Source organism: Passer domesticus, chromosome 19 (assembly GCF_036417665.1).
Source record: "Passer domesticus isolate bPasDom1 chromosome 19, bPasDom1.hap1, whole genome shotgun sequence".
Lineage (NCBI taxonomy): Eukaryota > Metazoa > Chordata > Aves > Passeriformes > Passeridae > Passer > Passer domesticus.
In genome coordinates this window covers 4,396,383-4,415,436 of record NC_087492.1, presented here as the reverse complement: position 1 = coordinate 4,415,436, position 19,054 = coordinate 4,396,383, and the positions used below count along the sequence as shown (strand labels likewise).

The 19,054-nt window shown below is 64.1% G+C and overlaps 2 protein-coding genes across 3 annotated transcripts; both read right to left on the bottom strand.

Annotated features, from left to right (window-relative positions):
- Nucleotides 1–2,365: 2,365 nt before the first annotated feature.
- BLTP2 (bridge-like lipid transfer protein family member 2) lies at nt 2,366–16,108 on the bottom strand. 2 transcript variants are annotated; one of them, XM_064394901.1, is made up of 39 exons: nt 15,951–16,108; nt 15,139–15,268; nt 14,827–14,873; nt 14,387–14,549; nt 14,189–14,307; nt 13,783–13,843; nt 13,394–13,592; nt 13,109–13,232; nt 12,615–12,739; nt 12,462–12,529; nt 12,220–12,368; nt 11,863–11,981; nt 11,508–11,671; nt 11,117–11,381; nt 10,802–11,007; nt 9,551–10,646; nt 9,139–9,330; nt 8,858–9,060; nt 8,662–8,780; nt 8,367–8,587; nt 8,062–8,252; nt 7,877–7,976; nt 7,601–7,803; nt 7,017–7,311; nt 6,741–6,898; nt 6,444–6,650; nt 6,238–6,337; nt 5,866–6,048; nt 5,571–5,692; nt 5,338–5,493; nt 5,143–5,264; nt 4,687–4,867; nt 4,524–4,610; nt 4,322–4,432; nt 4,101–4,236; nt 3,760–3,884; nt 3,311–3,412; nt 3,096–3,230; nt 2,366–2,921 (listed from the first exon to the last, which is right to left on the bottom strand). In XM_064394901.1, exons 1-39 carry the CDS (start codon nt 16,019–16,021, stop codon nt 2,739–2,741), a joined length of 6,738 nt encoding a protein of 2,245 aa, XP_064250971.1. In that variant the 5' UTR covers nt 16,022–16,108; the 3' UTR covers nt 2,366–2,738. The 2 variants fall into 2 exon arrangements, with proteins under 2 accessions (XP_064250971.1, XP_064250972.1); XM_064394902.1 differs by lacking the exons at nt 14,827–14,873; nt 15,139–15,268; nt 15,951–16,108 and adding an exon at nt 14,679–14,812.
- A 1,079-nt stretch (nt 16,109–17,187) lies between these two features.
- SDF2 (stromal cell derived factor 2) lies at nt 17,188–19,051 on the bottom strand. The gene is made up of 3 exons (XM_064394925.1): nt 18,774–19,051; nt 18,501–18,697; nt 17,188–18,041 (listed from the first exon to the last, which is right to left on the bottom strand). Exons 1-3 carry the CDS (start codon nt 19,042–19,044, stop codon nt 17,754–17,756), a joined length of 756 nt encoding a protein of 251 aa, XP_064250995.1. The 5' UTR covers nt 19,045–19,051; the 3' UTR covers nt 17,188–17,753.
- Nucleotides 19,052–19,054: the final 3 nt, after the last annotated feature.

Here is a 19,054-nt window from a genome sequence, read left to right as displayed (position 1 = left end):
AACACCTGGCACCACGCGAGGTACCAAAGCGACGCGGTCCTTGGGGGTCACAGGCACTGGGAGCACACAGACTGCAGGCGCTGAGGTGACACAGCCATCACTGGGGTGCTCTGTTCACCCCCACACTGATCCCTGCCCTGCCGTGGCTTGTCCCCATCCGTGTCCCCACCCGCGGGGCCGCGGTGGGCGCGGGCTGGGAGCCGGGATCAGGGATCCGGGAGCCCGGATGGCCCCGGGGCGGCGGGGGGAGCGCGGCCGTGCGGGGACACGTGTGCGGGCGGCGGGGACACGTGCGCGGGCAGGGGGGGCCGGGGCGAGCCCGCGGGCAGATGGTCACTCACTGATGAAGAGGTGGCGCTGGCCCTGCCAGCTGTCCCCCAGCCCGTGCACGAACGGGTGCCTGACCTGTCTCTGGGGACACAAAAGCGCAGAGAGTGAGCGGCCCCGGGGCAGGGGCTGCGAGGGGACCCCGGGGACCCCGCTTCTGCCGCCTTCCATCCGCAGCTCCCACGGGCTCCTGGCGTCCCTGCAGCCACCCTAAACCCCTGCACGGGCCGGGGTCCCTCTTGGGCCCCCCCTCACCTGGATGCTGACTTCTTCTTTGCACTGTTTGAGGGTGTCACGGCGCAGCACCTCCACTTTGGGCACAACCTGGGGGGCGAGGCACTGTCAAGGTGGGGGGCGACAAGGGCAGGTGGGGACACCCAGGGGCCAGCACCCACCTTCACGGCGCAGACCTTCTCCCTGCCACAGTCCAGCACTTTGAGGATGGTCCCGAAGGAGCCTTTGGCCACGAAGCCCAGGATCTGAGGAGAGGAGCGGGGGCTGAGCACGCCGTGGAGATGGATTTGGGGTGCTCGGGCTGGGGTGCTGCGTGCGGTAAGGTGAGGGGCACAGAGCACCCCGAGCAGACGCCGGGGACACATGGGGACCGGGAGGACCCAACAGAGACCCCAGCAGGATTCACGGGGACCCAGTGTGGGGCACAGGGACACGGGGGACTGGGACAAGGCGGCAGCGGTGGATTTTGACAGAATGCACCCGCGGGTACACGGGGGACCTCGGTGGGCTGCCACGCTGCGGCGGGGTGCGGAGGAACCCCGGTAGAACACACCGAGACCCGACACGGGCACCGGCGGCGGCGGGGATGGAAGGGGACCCGGCGGAACGGCCGGGGACGCCGGTAGGATGCGCAGGGAGCCGGCGGAGCGTGCGAGGGCAGCTCGGTAAGGCAGTCGGCGATGCCGGGATGGCGGCACGGGAGGCACGGACGGCGCGGGAGGATGCTCAGGGCGCTGGGGGACCCCGGTAGGGACGTGCAGGAACCCCGGTAGGACGAGCAGGGACACCGGTACAGGGTGCGAGGGGACCCGCTAGGGCGCCCGGGACTGCCGGGGAGGGATGCACGGGCAGGACGCGCCCGGGGGAGGACGATCGGGGATCCCGCTCGGATGCAGCGGGACCCCGTTCGGAGGGTGGGGACCCCAGGACGGCACCTTGAGCTGCTGCTGGCGGGCGGAGGGGCGGACGGGGAACTCCGGCAGGAACAACGAGACGAGCTGCGGCAGCGGCCACCCGGGCAGCGGCGGCTCCTCGGCGGGGCCCCGCGGGGCCAAGGCGAGCCCCGGTACCGGCACCGGCACCGATACCGGCACCGACCCCGCTCGGCTCAACAGCGCCCGCACCCACGACCCCACGGCGCGGCCCTGCGGAACCGGGGACAGCGTCAGCGGGGGGACCCCGGGGCGGGAGATGCCCGGGGGGTATCCCCGGGACTGATGCCGCCGCCGCACGCACCTGGGGGGGCCGCACCGGAGCCGAGGTCGGGGTCGGGCCGGGGCCGCTGCTCGTCGCTCCCATCGCGGCGCTGCCCGGCCGCGCCCCGGGCCCGGTCCCCGGTCATCGCCGCCTTACATAACCCCGCCGCCCCGCCCCGCCCCGCCCGCCGCGACCACCCCCCGCCCCGGGGCTCGGCGGCGGGGCTGCCCCTTGCGCGGTGACACCCACCCGTGACCGAGCCCTCCCGTCCGGGACCCCCACTACACACCTGGGGGTGCTCACCCACCCGTGACTGATCCCACTGCCCCCCAGGACTGATCCCAGCCCCTCCCCGGGACCCCCTCATTGCACACTCCGGGGCTCCCCCTTTCAACCTTTCCTTCTCTCTTTGCACCCCACGTGCTGCAGCCCTGAGGGGGTGCCTGCAGTGCCTGCTGAGCCCTGCAGAGGGGTACAGGCACAGGCTGAGCCCAGGGGTGCCCTGAGCAACTGCTGGGGAAGGGCAAGGGGTGAAGCCCCCAAGGATGGGGCATGGTGCTGAGCCCAGCACTGCAGGGTGAGGCAAGAAACAAGCCACTGGCCCGAGCCTGTTCCAAATTAAAAACTCTTTATTTAAACTCTCTCCCGTTCCCCTTTTTCCCAGCCCGGAGCGATCCTGCTGCTTCACCAGGCCCAGGGGCTGGGCCCAGCACCCGCACAGCAGGGGGGGGGGAAGCTCGCAGGGGCCCTTGGCACCAGGGTTCTGCACCCCACAAAGCAGCCCCGGAGCACCCTGTGCCCCACATCCCCGTGCTGCTCCACCCCTGCCCCACAACAACGGGGCTACCGAGGGCCTGCACGTGGCTGAGCCTTCCTCGGGCACCGCCGAGCAGCACAGCCCCCCTTCACCTTCGGGGTGCCCCCCCAAGGGGGGACCACGGGGCACCCCAAGTCCCTTCCCGGCCTGCCGGGTGCTGCCGTCATTTGCGCCTGCCGAAGATCGACTTCTTGCTGGGGTTCTTCTCGCCCACGCTCAGCCCGATCAGCAGCCGAGCCTTCTCGTCCTCCTCCTGCTGCTGGATGGTCCCGTCGGATTTGTTCTCCAGCTTCCCCCGGGCCTCCGCGCCCGCCGCCGGCTTCAGGCGCAGCTTCTCCTTGATCACCTGCCCCGGAGTCAGGGGGCTCAGCGACCCTGGGTGACAGCCTGAGCTGCTGAGCCACTGCAGCTGCCTGCCACGCTGGGGAACGTGCCACCCACCCCGGGGTTACCATCTCCATCCTGGGCAGAGCAGCTCTGGCAGCCTCCAGAGCAGGAAGAGGGATGTGGTGGCACGTACCTGTGCCACCAAGGCTTTGCGGCTGTCCCTCTTCACCGCCATGGCAAAGTCCAGCCATGTCCACGTGTTGTTGTGGTACTCCAGGCATGGCAGCACCAGGTTCAGGTCACCCCAGTCCACGCTGTTCTTCTCCCCCTGTGTGACAGAGGTGTCAGGCAGTGTGGGGACGATGGCCCACACCACCCCAAGCATGCCCTGTCCCGCTGGTCCCACACCTTGTAGCTGACACAGAGTGGCACCTGCGGGATCTTGATGTAGATGAAGGAGTTGTTCATGGCTGCACGCTCCTTCATCTTGTCGATGTCATCCACGGGATGCTGGGGACAGAGCAGAAGCCATGAGCAGAAGGGAAGGAGAAGGGACACAGCCAGGAAGCAGCAGGGAAGGGACAGCCAGGCACTAGGCCACAGCATTGCTTCATCAGGGAGAGGTGAGAGCTGCTCTGGCATGGTGTTGAAAAAATGAGATACAGGGATCACATCAAGCGTGCAAGTGCCTGGTTGTAAAAGATGCAAATCCTCATGGTGGGTGGGAGCAGGAGAAAGCAGACAAGCGTGGGAGGGAAGTGTGGGAGGACATGGCTACCCAGCCCTGCAGTGAAGGGAAAACAGACTGGCACCACAGCAGGGCTCTCAGATTCCCCCCTCAGGGCAGCAGGAGGTACCTCAGGTGCTTTTCGGAACGATCTTCTGACCCCTGAGGTCCGGTTCAGTCCCTGAGCAACTCCCTTCCCTGAGCCCAGCGAGTCATCGGCCCCGATCAGCTGCCGTGGCTTCACCACGGGGATCCCTGGGGCAAACAGGGTGTAAGGTGGTGGTGGTGATGTCCAGCCAGGGGTTAGCCATGACCCCAACCCTCCCACCATCTCCCTGTCCACAGAGAAAACCACAAATCCCTGTTCCTCAACTCAAGGCTGGACAGCAGCTGCCCACAAACACAATCCTGGACACGCAGCCAGAGCTGCTCAAGGACATCCAGAGAGGAGGGTGATCACGAGCCTCTCACCTGTTGTCACCAGCTTGGACTTATCTTCCTCATCCCCCACCTCCTCCTCCTCCACATTACGGCCAGGGAAGAAGAAACCCATCATTCTGTGGAAGAACTGGTGGGTGAGCTGGATGGTGAGAGGTACCACGTTCACCTGTGGGAAAGTGACATGTCAGAGCCAGGCACACATTGCCTGTGCCCCACAGAGACCCCAGCACCTCCCAGCCCAGCCCTGGCACCTCAAAATGCTCCTTGATGGAGATGCCTCCCACGGGAGGCCGGACCTTGCTGAAAATCCTCAGGGCCAGCTGCCGGCCGGACTGGCAGGAGCTCTGGGGACGCAGCACCACCTGCAGGGAAGAGGACGGGTGGCTGGGGTGAGGACAGGCCACACCACGTGGGTCCCCAGGGTGCAGAGCTGCTCCCCCAGCTGCCACTTGCCTTGTACACAGCGTTGGGCAGCAGGTTGTTCATGGTCACCCAGCCCAGTTCCAGCAGATGCTCGGCCGTGTCATCAGACTTGTTGACCTGTGCGGACAAAGCCATCAGCTCCCAGTGTCCCCATCCCCAGCTCAGGGGCTGAGGGCACTGTCCAGCTCCACACCTTGCTGTAGAGGAAGCGCTGGAGCTCCAGCTCAGCAATGCCCAGCTGCCCATCCTCCTCTGTCAGGCGCCAGCGCGCCTGGGCAAAGTAGAACTCGGTCCTCCGTGCCACGCTCACGTCCTCCGGCTGTTTTCGCAGCTCCATCTTGTTGGCTCGCTGCAGCTGGAAGTCCTTGAAGCACCTGCAGCACAGAGGACAGAGCTGGGATGTGGGAGTCCCAGAGCAAGGGGCACACAGTGCTGGGGAAGGCTGAGATCACAGAATCAGAATGGTTTGGGTTGGACCCACTGTCCCAGCTTGCTCCAAGCCCCATCCAGCCTATCCGTGAATACTTCCAGGGATGGGGCAGCCACAGCTTTTCCGGGCAACCTGTGCCAGTGCCTCACTGGGAAAAATTTCTCCCTAATATCCAATCCAAGCCTAGTCTCAGTTTAAAGCCATTCCCCCTTGTCCTACCTGATCAGTATGTTCAGCTCCTCGCTCTCCAGCTGCAGGTCAGCTTTTTCCTGGCTCAGCTGCTGCTGCAGCCGGTGGTTCAAGTCGAGCAGGACCTCGTTTTTGCTGTCATCCTTCAAGGACTGAAGGACAGACAACCCTCAGCACCCTCTGCCCTGGAGTGGGGACCCCAGGGAGCCAGGGATGTGGGCTCACCTTCATGTTGGAGTACATCTGCTTCTCCAGCTGGCGGATCTGGGCCACGTGCTGCCTCACAGCCTCCTGCAGGTGTAGGATACTGCTGCGCTGCTCCTCAGGGTTGCTGGAGATTTCCAGCTGGAAACGCACCCGCTGCTTCTTCTCACTGTGCTCCTGGAGCCAGGAACAGGGCAAGGTTAGGACTGCCTGGGCGCAGTGAGTGGCACAGACACCTGGAGCCCCGTGGGTACCTTGCGTTTGGGCTCGACGTGCAGCAGCAGGTTGTTGACTATGTCGAGGATCATGGCATACTGTGCAGGGTTGGTGGAGATCTCCAGGTCGTGGTGGATCAGGGTGAAGGTGTCCACAGCTCCTGCAGGGACACAAAGGGTAAGTGGGGCCTCAGCATGGCCAGAAATATGTTGGGGACCCCTCCTGTATGAAGCCCTCTGAACTCAGCAGGGCCAAAAGAGACCACCCCTGGAGTTAGCCATGGGTCAGCCCAGGGCTCTACCCCCCAACAGGACACTGCCTGGCTGCACCCACCCTCCTGCTTCTTCAGCAGATCCTCCTTCTCCTGGTTGGCAGGGGTCTCAGGGGGCTTTATCTGCGTGGCCAGCTCGGGGTCGATGTCGTGGCTGTAGCTGATGTAGTACATGCGGCAGCTGCAGCGAGAGATGATCCTCTGCACCTGCTGGGTCTGCTGGGCTTCCGAGGGCTGATTCCAGTCTGGGGACAGGCAGAGGGGCCACAGTCAGAGTGCCGTGACCCAGCACAGTGGGACTGCACAGAGCTTGCAGCATCAGCCACCTCCTGGAGCCTCTCAGGGACAGGACAGGTGCTCTCAGCTCTACAAGCCTTGGGGTTACACCCGAGTGGGGCTGGGGTAGGCACAGCAGCCAGGGCTGTGGGCAGTACCTGTGGTGGTGCTGACCATGCCCCCCACTGCCTGCCCGCTCTCCATCAGCTCCTGCACCGAGTCCAGGCTCCGCTGACGATGCTCCTCAATATTTTTCACCTGGGGAGGCAAGGAGGCACTGCTGGCTGTCCCCACTCTCCCTGGCCTGGCCAGGGCACTGACAGCATTGCCTGTCCCCCACATAGATCACCTACCACACGCTCACCTCCAGCCAGAGCTGGCCATGCTCCCCCTCAGAGGGGCTGCTCTCTGTCGTGGCAAAGTACTGCATGCCATCCAGCAAACACGTCCAGGATGTCTTCTGCTTCAGAGTGTCCCCGTACCAGGCGGGGTGGTGCTGGCACTGCAGCAGCTGTGCCTTCGCAGCAGACACAATCACACAGCCCTCTGTCTCTGCACCACGCAGAACCATCTGTGGGGGGAGAGACCCCAGGGGTCTGCTGGACCTTTCTGGGGCAGGCACAGCCCCTGTCACAGGTGGGCTGTGGGGACAGGCAGGTACCTGGCAGTTCACCAGCTCGATGAGGCAGTTGCGGTTGTAGATGTCGTCGGTCTGGCAGGCGGCGATGCCGCAGAGCTGCTCGCTGGCCCCCGACTCCTCTTCTGTGAAAACCACGAACTTGTCCGTCTCCTCAATGAGCTTCTGCAGCATGTAGGCCCCTGGGGAAGGAGAAAGGTCAGTGCAAAGCTGCGTGGGGATGTCACAAATGTACAGAATGAAAACAGGCACAGCTTTGAGCCGTGGGCTTCCCCTTGCTCCCCTCCCCGCTGTGCTCACCCCCTGAGGAGGCTCTCTCAGGCCGGCCGCTGGTGATGGGAGCGGTCACTCTGGCAGGGATGGAGTGAGCAGAGAGCGGGCCCCGCTTCAGCTTCTTGGCCTGCAGCTGTGTGTCAATCTTCAGCCCCTTCAGGGCCTCGGTGGACAGGTTACGCTTGAGCACAGCCGCTTTCTTGTAGCCATCGTAGAGGCCGAAGGCGATGTCCCGGTTCGTGGTGGTCCAGGACGCCCGCAGGTCCACCAAGTGCAGCTGATGCGTGTGGAAACCGTCATCCCCGTCACGCAGGGGCAGCTCCTGGGCACAGAGGGTCAGTGCCTCAGCACAGCAAAGCCACCCCTGGCCCTGCCCAGTGGCCTCATGCACTGGGACTAGGAGCCCTGCCAGCCCTTCAGGCAGAGCGTGGGGATTGGAGCCCAGACCACAGCATGGGCACAGAGTCAGGTGCTTGGCAGATTGGAGACCCTGAAGTTCTCTCTCTTCCCCAGCCAAATCCCTTCCCCACTGCATCCAACAACCAACATCCCCTTGTCCTGGAGTTGCCACCAGGCCAGCACAAGCTGCTGTGCCCTCTTTGCAGTGGTACCTCCTCAGCCGTGCGGTTGCTGTGCCGCTGGTAGGTGAGGGAGGACAGGCTCAGCAGGTGGGTTTTCTTCACCAGGGTGTCGAGCTGGTGGTCGGCGTTCTCATCACAGGTGGAGGCCATGAGGTGCACGGTGACCTGGCTCAGGTCACTCACCATCTGCGTGATGCTCCACTCCGAAATGAGGCGCCGCATCACCGTGCCAGCTGGGGGACAGGGACAGGGGTCAGCCAGGGCCCTGCTGGGCCTGCCAGTGCTGCTGGCAGGATTCCCACTCACCTTGTGGGATGAGCCGCTGTGTGCCCCGAGTGAAGATGTGTCCCTGGCAGCATTCCACCTGGATCCCCCGCTGCTGGGCAAAGGAGGCCCAGTAATGCACCTGAGAGGGAGCAGAGAGCAGGAGCTGAGAGTCCAGCAGAGGCAGAGCAGAGAGGAAACACTGGACTCCCAGCCCTGGGAATTACCTGCAGCCGGGGGAAGAGTGCAGTGTAGGACAACTGCTTGTAATGCTGCCCCAGCTTCTTCTTGCTGGGTTTCATGTTGTTGAAGAGCTTCCCACGGCAGATGGGCCGTGTCACGCTGGTCCACGTGGCCCAAAAATTCTGCATCCAGCGGAGGGTGCTGCTGTAGAGCAGGATCCGGGGCTGGGAGTACTCTGAGAATATACCCACCATCAGCCAGCACCATGGAGCCATGACCCAACCCACAACCAGCATGCCCTGCCCTGCTCCCCTTGTCCCCAAGGGGTCCCCAGGACGCTGTGAGCCACCTTTACTGGGTTGTGTCAGGTCCATCCGGATGGACAGGTTGAGGTTCTCGGAGCGGAAGGCACGGTAGGAGTCATACTGCTGCCCCACTGGCACCTCGGGCAGGAACTCGGGGGAGCGCAGCACCACGCCGTGATGGTCATGGGGGTTCCCATGGCACAGCCACTGCAGGTCCAGTGTCATGCACAGGTCAGGCAGGTGCAGGAAGCAGCAGTCGTCATATCTGAATGCAGAAAGAGAACCCAGTCACCCCCCAGAACTGGTGACGGCCTCCCATGCTCATGGCTCCACACTCACTTGGAGGCTGTCCTGACGTTGATATCCAGGTTGCCCTTGAAGACAAACTGCCCAGGCTTCCAGTGGAAGGAGAGCTGGCTCCACTCCCAGTGCATGTTCTCTGTAGTGTTGTAGGGGTCCTGCAAGGGCAGGCATGAGGAGAGGCAGGTGTGAGCTGACCCCACACCGTGTTGCTCCCCAGTCCAGCAGCACCCACCTCGGTGGCCAGCTGGTGCAGGTTGGCCTGTTCAATGTCCATGTGCCAGTCTCCATGGAAGAGAAGGCGGCTCTTGTCCCACCAGGGCAATGGGGCACTGGGGTCCTCTGAGGGCTTGGTGAGGAGATCCACACACTGCCCAATCAGGGTCCAGGCCGGGTCCCAGCAGGGCCCCCACACGATGGTGTACTGGGAGATCACAGCTGGGGACACAGAGGTTGGCTCAGCCATTTGCCCCGTCCCTACCCCACCACAGACCCCCCCATTCCTCCAGGCCTTACAGTGAAAGTCATGGTAGAACTTCAAGGGTGGCATGTTCCTCTCCACCGTGGCGTCGCCCCAGGGCAGCCCCAGCTTCAGGACCTGGCGGCGCCGGGAGCAGGCCTGGCCGCACTGCTCGGCTCCGAGCAGCCGGCCGGAGAGCTGCCAGTTCCGGATCTCAAACAGGTACCGGGGGTAGTCACGGATCCGCACTGCGGGACGAGGAAGGGCTGAGGGAGGGGCAGCAAAGAGACAGGCAATCCCCCACTCTGGGACACAGCAGGAGCCATTGTCCTGTCACATCTCTGCTTCCTTCCCACTCCCTTTGAGCCTCCAAAAATCGTCCTCCCTCCCTGGTTACACACCACGTGGTGCCAGGCCACACAGCCATCGTGCTGTCTTCCAAGGGCACCCTCCCACAAAGCAACTCACCAAAGAAGCTGCCAACTGTGCCCTTCATCATGCGGCACCACTGGGTGACCATCTCCAGACCCTCTGGGGGGAACGGGCTGACATCATCCATGTCCCTCATCTGCTCCAACACACGCTCAGTGCCATGGAAGGACTCATCGGCCATGGCCACCAGCTCCAGGTGGGCCAGGGTCCAGGTGAGGAGGGCCCTCCGCATGGGCGTGTTGGCGTAGAGGCGCCGCGAGCGCTGGATGTAGATCTCGATGTTCTTCTTCTCCAGCGAGGCGTAGAGCTCCTCGATCTTGCGGGCAGGCAGCAGCTCCCCGTGCTGCTTGCGCAGCGCAGCCACCTTGGCGTCCAGCAGCTGCAGGCGCTTGGCGCTCTCCTTGCTCTCGTCCTTCATCAGCTCGTAGTTGTCCCGCAACTTGACCTCGAAGACGTCATCCAGGAAGACCCAGGAGAAGTGGGCGACTTTGAGCAGGAGGTCGGGGGGCAGAGCCGTGCTGGCGGGGCGCCCGGGCCGGTGCAGGCCCTTCAGCCACTTCTGCACGCCCACGGCGGCGTCCAGCGTGCGGGAGAAGTCGTACTGGTAGGGGAACTCGATGGTCACGCTGGCGAAGGAGAAGGCCCAGCCGCGGTTGCGGAGCGTGCGCAGGGTGGGGAAGGCGTCGCGGTGCCGCACCACCTCCTCCAGCTCCGGCAGCAGCTTCACCTCCACCTCCTTGAAGCTGAAGATGCTGTGTCCGTCGAAGCCGGCGGCCAGCTCAGGGCAGTAGCCGTGCAGGGCACCGCCGTGCCAGCTGACCGAGGTCCGTTCCGCAGCCAGGCTGATGTAGTTGGCCTCAGACACAAAGGCTGTGAGCTTGGCAGAGCTCAGCTCCAGGGACAGCGACAGGAGTCTTTTGGGAGGGGGCCCTTTTGGCTGGAGGGGCGCCGGTGACTCAGTAGGGGTGGTTGGGTGGGACACGGGGCTCTCTGGGGGCAGGGAGGGAAGCGTCCTGTGGCCGAGGGCGCTCCGCAAGGCTTCGTGGCACTGCAGGGTGGCCAGGGTGTGATGGTACAGGTGCATGTGGTCAGGTGGGCTCCACAGCACTGCCAGCCCCTCGCCGCACTGAACCTGCACCGGAGAGAGCGAGCAGGGACCACGTCACTGCCAGGGCCAGCACAGCACAGCCCCGTGCTCCCCCCAGCACCTTTCGTGCCAGCCAATCCTCCCCTTGTCCCATCTATCCTCAGAACAGGACAAAGCAGTGGCCCAACAGCCAAACCAACCTCCAGGGAGCGGATGCTGCTGTGGTAGGTGACAGAGAGCACGGTGACATTGGCCACCGGGTTGGGGATGGCAGGAGCTTTGCAGCACGGCTGCATCTTCTCAGTGATGCTCTTCACCAAGGCCAGCACCATGCCCTGGACGCTGAGCGTGCAGCTCTCAGCACTTCCCAGGACAGTCAGCGTGTCCAGCCGCAGCTCCAGGGCACCTGGAGAGACAGCATGTCAGTGCTGGAGGCACAGCACAACATGCCAGGTTCCTCTGACTGTGAGGTTATTCCAGGACAGCCATCTGGGATCAGCTTGGATGCTACTTACCCACTACAGCCGAGAGCGTGAAAAGGTTCACATCCTCCACCTTCAGATCCACCTTCCAGAGCAGCCCCCAGGGCTCGCTGGAGGCAGATGGCGGCTGCTTGGCAAGTTCAGCCCCACCAGGCTGCGGGCAGAACAGGGGCAGGACCCTGGCCAGGCACTCAGTGCAGGTGTCAGACGACTCCACTTGCAGCCCCCGGATGGTGCAATCCAGGAAGAGCGTATCCGACTGGGCACTGGATGAGCCCAGGGGCTGGTTGTAGCTGCCCTGCAGGACAAGCAGGATGATCACTCTCAGGCTGCAGGACACCCCTGTGCCACCACACATCCCTGTGCCACCCACATGGAGTCTGAGACTGAAAGCCACCCCCTGGTCCCTCGGCTTGCCCCTCACCTGGAGGTTGAAGGAGTCGAGGATGAGGGCTTCTCCCCACACATGCATGTTGGGGGGATGTGGGGCACGCTGGATGTGGGAGTCGTTGCCCACTCGCCAGCACAGGTGGTCCACGGCCAGCACGGCTCGCTGGTGCACGCTCTGTGGCCGCAGGTGCTGGTAGTCTGTGGGCACAGAGCAGGGGGGAGTGCAGGCAAGGCTCACCCAAACATGGGCACCCCACACACAACCACGCAGGGATCCAAAGCCCCTGGCCACACACATACATGGCCAGCACAACCCTCTCCATTCCCACCCTGCTGCCTCTCTGGCAGACCCCAGGAAGAGCCCAGCACCTCCCTGATCCAGGCTGTACCTGCAGAGATGGAGTTGAAGCCCAAGGCGAAGGGTGGCGTGTCCCCCAGCTGCACGGACACATTGACATTGGACAGCGAGGCACACAGGATGATGGGCGCCAGGATTTGGGGATAGCTCCTGCACAGGACAAGAGGGATGGGCTGTTACTGGGAGCTGTGTGCCACACAGCCTGGCAGGGAGCACGCCCAGAGGGATGCCCTCCCTGCAGGGGCTCCCCTGATCACCTCCTGACCAGCCTCCCCAACCCACAGGTGGTGCACAGATAAGGTGCTGAGTGCCCAGGCACCATGCCAGAGAGTGGCCAGCAAGAGGAAACAAGCTGTGATACCAGCAGCTGCACTGAGGCCCAGTTTACCTTCCCTTGTGCCCTTGGCTGGGGACAGGCACGGCCTGGCACCTGTGTTCCTGTGCCAACAGGCCCAGCCAGTGTGAAAACTCTTGGTGACGGTAGTGGATGATGCAGGTGTTGAGCAGCACAGCAGCCGAGAGGTCAATGGCTGTGACCTAGAGCAGGGAAAGGGCCAGGTGGCAAAAAACTCATGCCAGGAGCCAAACCAGCCACCCCCAGGGGACAGAGTGTGCCCAGTGCTTGCCCACCTGCACACTGGTCTTCAGGGAGTTGAGGCACACGATGCGCTGGCGGCTCTGGGAGAGGAGAAGGCCATCTGGGGGGACAGAGGAGCACAAATGAGGGGTGGCAGAGGGCAGTGATGGCAGCCCTGTCCCATCGGTGCCCTCCTGGCTACTTGCCCTCCAGCTGGAGGTCTACACTCATTTGGTCCAGGTCTGAGGAGGGCGTGAAGTTGCGCAGTGGGATTTGCTCCTCTTCACGCTGATATAGAAACTGCAGCAGCTTCAGGCTCCAGGTGAGGTGCCTGGAAGACACAAGGAGTCACTGCCAGGGGGGAACTGCACTGTCATGTCCTCCATCTCCCTGTCTCTCATCACCAGCTGACCAGCATGCTGGCATGGACAAAGACAGCAGCCCAGCTGCAGCACAGCCCAGTGCTCTCATCCCATCGCCTGAGGATCCTGTCAGCTGTCCTACTGGACAAGCAGCTCACGTGCCTTCCTCCCTCCCCAAGAGCCCAGCCCCAGGCCCAGCTCAGTCCTTCCCACTGGAGTGGGCTCTAGGACTCACTCTCTGCAGTCTAGCAGAGCCAAGGGATGAGAAGGGAATGGCACAGCTGTCCCCAGGGCCATGTCCCCAGCATTACTTTGGACTCGGACAGCCTGCCCCTCACCTCTTCTGGCTGTTCATGGACAGCACCATGCTGGTGTTCTCCAGCTTCATCTCCACCCTCCTGGGGATGAGCTTCAGTGTGTCCCTGCTCAGCACAGACAGGGATTTCGAGGGCTCCCCTGGGCCTGGAGAAAGACAGAGAGAGTCACAGGAAGGACTTGCCCAAACCCCCACACTCAGGAGCAGGAGGGAGAGATCCCACAGCTAAATCCCTCTGGCTCCAGTGCAACTATGGGGGCCACCAGCCCCTGCCCTGCCCCAAGTGTGTTCCTGTCCTTGTCCTCACCTGTGCTGGGCTCTTCCCCCACGCTGCTGTGCTGGGCCCCAGCAGTGACGTGGTGCAGGAGGGGGCTGCAGAAGAGCCCCTCGTGCAGCTCTGCCTGCAGCGTGCGGACGCAGAGCCGGACGCCCGCCAGCCGCCGCTCGCTGCTGATCTCCAGGGACAGGGAGAGTGCCAGGGCCAGCTCTGCCAGGCACGTGTCATCCTGTGACAGGGGACACGGCAAGGAGCACACAGGGAGTCACACAGTGCCCTCCTCCCAGTGCGTGCTGCAGGTGGAGAGCAGGGCACAGCAGAGCCCAGCCTCAGGGACACCCTGGGACAGGTCCTCAGCGTGTCCCAGAGACCAGTGCCCCGGTTCCAAGTGGGGAATTTCTCCCTCCTCCAGCACTCACCAGCTGGCTGCTCCGGAGGACTTTGCTGTTCACCTTTGTCAGGCTCACCTCGCACGTCAGGCTGGGGAGAGCAGAGAACAGGAGGAGGATGTAGGTCTTGCTGCTGCCAAAACAAGTTCCTGCCCTCTTTCCTGTGGGACACAGGGACCCCCCAAGTCCCTGCTCCAAGTGCTCCCAAAAGCAGAGCATGCCCTAACTCCATGCACGCCACATTATTTAGAGAACACACAACTCAAGCTTCCTGTGACAGGAAAAGGAACCAGGCCAGCCTCAGAGGAGGTTAATGCGTCACACCACAGGTGACATGGGATGCTGCTGAGTGGGACAGAGAGAGGACACACACACGGCTGGGGTCAGAGGAGCTTCCCTGCCCTGGAAGCAGACAGGGGTACAAGCACAGCATTACCTCTTCCCATTGCCATTCAGGAGGAGACGGGTCTGGCTGGCCTGGATGTGCCAGAGGGACTCTGAGGTGGCCACGTGCAGAACCATGATGTTGATGGAATCCATGTGGATGGAAAAGAGCTGGGGGGAAGGTGCTGCTGTGAGGGATATCCAACAGCAGCGCAGCCCACAGCAGCCCCTCACCGAGCCAGTGCCTCACCTGGCTAAGGAGCCTCAGCAGGGAGGGTTTAAGGGTCAGGTCTGTCCTGCTTTCATTTCCATCAGCTTCTCTGGGAGCCTCTGGGACGGATGGCTGGAGCCCAGGGCCTTTCTGGAGATCCGTGCGGACTCGCACCTCGCCAAAACACAGCTCGAAGTAGCGCCTGGGGACAAACAGCACAGGCAGCTCTGACCAGAGCTTGAACTGGGCACACCTGGCCCTGGCACCAGGGATTTCCCCCACCCCAGGGACGAGCAGGACCAGCACAAGGGCACCCACAAGACACTGTCACCTCCAAGCGTGGGTCACTCCCTCACAGAGCTGACCACAGGGCAGTAAGGATGGCAGAAAGGAGTAAAGGCAGCAGGATGGCAAGCAGGGCGAGGGGTGAGCCAGACCCCCCAGGGGAGCAGGCAGGGAGCTGGGGTGGGGGCACGTACGGCAGCTCCCGGCTCAGTTTGCTGGAGATCCAGACGTTGTCGATCTCCTGTAAGGACACACAGGTAGGTCAGAGGAGAAACAACTTGGCTCTGCCTTGTGATGCTCATCTCAACAACCCCACTCCACTCCCAGTGCCTGGGATCATGCATGGAGCAGCCAAAACCCCAAGTCTGGCCATAGGAGGGACTGGCACCAGCCATGGGGGTGCTCAACAGGAGAGTGGCTCCACGGATTTGCTGCCAGCCTGGAAGTGACAGCAACCACACTCCCTGCCTTGTCAGGCAGCGACCACCCCTCGCCCAGGTACCCACCACAGTCTGCTGCTCCTGCTGGAACTTGAGGCTGATGTTCTGGGCCCAGAAGAAGCCAAAGGAGCCAATCTTCAGCTCTGCATGAAGCTTCTGCCGGCACCAGGTGACAGCCAGGCGACATGCCAGCCATCTGTGGGGACAGGAGGAAGGCCAGGGTCAGCCTCCCCACTGAGGTTGGGGTCTTGGGATGCTCTTTGTCCTTTGAGCACCAGCTCCAGCATGCACAGCTGGATAGGAGCTCCCAGGGACTCACGGTGGGGAACAGACCCTGCAGGACCACCCCCAACAATCCCTGACCGCCCCCTCCCATGACCAGAGGCCTCCACACCCCGCTGGCACCCGATGCCCACCCCTGTGAGCTCCTCTGAACCTTTCCAAGCCCCCAGGCCTCTGACACCAAGCTCTACAACCCCCAATCCCCTGCAGGTTCCTCCCCACAGCTGTCTCCCAGCCCTATGAGCCCCCAAATTCCTGACACCCCTCCAAGCCGTCCTTCTCCCCCTTACCCTCTGCTTCCCTCCTCCCAGACCCCCAACACCTCCCCTCAGCCCCGCGTGCCCCCCACACCCCTGACACCACCCCAACCCCCCTTGCCACCCCCAAAAACCCCCGTGGGCCCCCAAAACACCGGCGCCCCTCACTGCCAGCCCCTCGGGCCTCCCCTTCACCCTGGCGAGCTCCTCCCATCCCAGCGCAGCCCCACCCGCCCGCCGCCACCCCCCGGCCCGCGGCCGCCGCCGTGCCCCCCGCCCAGCCCCGCCACACCCCCCGAGCCCCCGCGGGGACCCCCAGACCGCCCGCCAGGCCCTGACCGCGCCAGCAGCCCGGCGAGCAGCGCGACGAGCACGGCGGCGAGGAGCGCGGCGGGCAGCGGCGGCGGCATGGCGGGCACGGCCCCGCTGCGGCCCCCGGCCCCGCTGAGAGCCCCTCCCGCCCCGGCCCCGGCGCCGCCGCCGCCGCCCGTGGGGCCGCCCGCGCACCCCGAGTGGCCGCTGGGAGGGGCGGGACCGGGCGGGGCCTGCCCGGGGACAGCGGCCGCCGCAGCGCCCCGCCAGGGCCGCGCCGGCAGCGGGACAGCGGCACGGGGACACGGGGCATGGGAACACGGGGACACAGCGACAGCGGCACGGGGCATGGGGACAGCAGCGGGGACACGGGGCACGGGGACAGCGGGGATACCGGCATGGGAACACGGGGACACAGCGACAGCGGCACGGGGCATGGGGACAGCGGGGACACGGGGGTGCGGACACAGCGACAATGGCACGGGGACACGGGGGCAGCGGGGATGGGGACACGGGGACAGCAGGGACACCGGCATGAGGACACGGGGACACAGCGGCACGGGGACACGGGGACAGCAGGGCATCGGCATGGGGACACGGGGACAGCGGGGATGGGGACACAGGGACAGTGGGGACACGGGGATGGGGACACGGGGACAGCAGGACACCAGGATGGGAACAGAGGGGACAGTGACATGGGGACACAGGAACAGTGGGGACACGGGGATGGGGACACAGGGACAGCGGGGACACAGGGATGGGGACACAGGGACACCAGGGACAGAGGGACAGCAGGGACACCGGGATGGGAACAGAGGAAGACCAGGGGATACAGGGATGGGGACACAGGGACAGCAGGACCACACCGGCATCAGGACAGCAGGGACACCGGGATGGGGACAGGGATGCACTGCAGTGGCACAAGCATGGAGACAGCAGAAACAACAGGATGGCATGGGCATGGGCAGAGGGGTGACACCAGGGCAACACCAGCGTGGGGACAGTGGGGACACTGGGGCAGCACTAGGATGGGGAGACAAATGACACCCGGGCAGCACCAGGATGGGGAGAGGAGTGACACTGGTTTGGCACTGGGATGGAGTGAGGTGGGTGACACAGCAGGTCCAGCACTGAAATGGAGTGAGGAGCAGAGGGTGTGACACCAGGTCTGGCACTGGGATGGGGCAAGTGCAGATGACACCAGGTCTGGCCCCCAGTGCCAGAAATCCCCTGCATCCCCCACACAAACAGCCACACCACAGGGCAGAGTTCAGCACTTTTATGGCCCCAGGTCCTTGCAGGGCACGAGGGGCAGTTTGGGGTACAGCCAGGGGTACAGCTCCCAGGGACAGCAGTCCTTTAAGGGCAAGGTCCTTGGACAGAATGGGCTGCAAAGGGACAGGGTGGGAGCTTGGGAATTTGTTCTGGATCAGGTTTGGATGCTGGGCTTGGCTTTGTGCTAGTTTGGGATGTTCGGACCTGCTTTGTGCCAATCTAGGATGTTTGGCTCTGTTGTGGGTACGTTGGGATCTGCTCTGTAGTGCTTTTAGGATGTTGGGAGTTGCTTTGGGTTTTTAGGATGTTGGGAGCCGCTTTGGGTCAGGTCTGGACGCTGGGGCTTGTTTAGTGTCAGATTTGGGACAATGGAATCTGCTCCAGTTTGAATTCAGGACATCGGGATCTGCTTTGTGCTGGGGCCCTGTGTCAGCAGTGTGTGTCAGTCCTGGGTGTGTGTCAGTCCAGGGTGGGGACAGGAGCCATCCCCTGGTCTCAGCAGTCCTGAACACAGCAGGGCAGCGCCCAGAAGCTCAGCATCAGTCTGTCTGTCCCTCACAACTCGGCGTGGTACTGCTCCATCTGGAAGGCCTCGCTGGGCTGCATGAAGATGCCCTCCATCACCTTCCAGTAGTTATTCTGGCTGGAGGCGGCCATGCCGTGCACCTCCTTCTGCCCGTGGATGGGCCGCCCGTACTGCTCGCCGGTCACCGAGAGGAAGACGTCGGTGGAGGCGTGCTGGAAGCGCACCTCGTCGTCCCGCACCCAGTAGGTCCCGCTGCACACCACTGTCCAGTCGTCCAGGTAGTCGCCCTCGCCGGCCTCGCCGAATGCACTCACCTCCTGGGGGTGAAGAACAGCTCGTTTGGGCCGGGATGAAAAAATTGAAGGGTTGAGGTGGGCAGAGGGACCTGGTTGTGACTGAGGCTCTGGCTGGGATTCAGGCACTGGGAGGGAGTGGGCAGGGACCCAGCTGGGACCAGGGAACGAGGCAGTGCTGGTGGGGACCCAGCCTGAGCTGGGGAACAAGATGAGACTGGTGGGGACATGGGGGACACATCTGGGGCCAGGAATTAGGAAACGCTAAGAGACATACAGGCGATCTGGTTGGGAGAACCCAGGAGACTGACTGGGGAATAAGGTGGGGCTGGCAGTAACATAAGGGACAGGGGGACCCCAGGCGGGATGGGCAGGGACAGGAACAACCCAGAAAGGAATGAGGGGAGTGACAAGGCAGGCCCCACCACGCCCAGGGAAGCACACCGAGCCCGGGCAGCCGGGCTGGCGGTCCCCGGGCGGTACCTGGTTCCCGGAGAGCGGCGAGGCGAAGCGGTGGCTGTGCAGGTTGCGGCCGGTGCCCAGGTGCGTGAGGCGGATGGCCTGCCCGCAGCGCACCGGCGTGCCCCGCCGGCACACGGCGGCCGTGCGGCCCCGCACCCGCCAGTAGCTGTTCCCGTCATCCGCCGCCGACACCCCGGTCACCGACTGCTGCCCGCTGCCTGCGGACGGGGGAGAACCACCATCGCACCCAGCTCAGCCCCCCGCGGGAGCCGGGGAGAGGGGCGCGCCCGTTACCGGAGCCGTAGCGCACATCGTGCGAGTGCAGCCGCACGTTGTGCCGCACGTTGAGCAGCTTCACCACGGAGCCGCAGGTGACGGGCCCGGGGTCGCCGCGCCCCGCCGCGCCCAGCGCCGCCGCCAGCAGCGGGAGCAGCAGCCGCAGGAGCGGCAGCGGCCGCCGCGCCGCCTCCATCCCGCAGGAAGCGGAAGCGCGGCCGCTCCGCCCGCCGGGAGGTCGCGGCTCGCCCGCTCCGCCCCCCGCGCTCGCCGCCGCCGCCGCCTCCATTTTCCCTCGG

Excerpts from the sequence above, each read along its gene's own strand:
- SDF2 (XM_064394925.1), bottom strand. The coding sequence starts at position 19,044 with ATGGAGGCGGCGGCGGCGGCGAGCGCGGGGGGCGGAGCGGGCGAGCCG. Across the intron at positions 18,698-18,773 it reads CGATGTGCGCTACGGCTCCG|GCAGCGGGCAGCAGTCGGTG; the intron begins GTAACGGGCGCG and ends CCCCGTCCGCAG. Across the intron at positions 18,042-18,500 it reads CGCCGCTCTCCGGGAACCAG|GAGGTGAGTGCATTCGGCGA; the intron begins GTACCGCCCGGG and ends CTTCACCCCCAG.
- BLTP2 (XM_064394901.1), bottom strand. The coding sequence starts at position 16,021 with ATGCCGCCGCCGCTGCCCGCCGCGCTCCTCGCCGCCGTGCTCGTCGCG. Across the intron at positions 13,593-13,782 it reads TCCTCCGGAGCAGCCAGCTG|GATGACACGTGCCTGGCAGA; the intron begins GTGAGTGCTGGA and ends CCCCTGTCACAG. Across the intron at positions 3,231-3,310 it reads CACTCTGTGTCAGCTACAAG|GGGGAGAAGAACAGCGTGGA; the intron begins GTGTGGGACCAG and ends TCTGTCACACAG.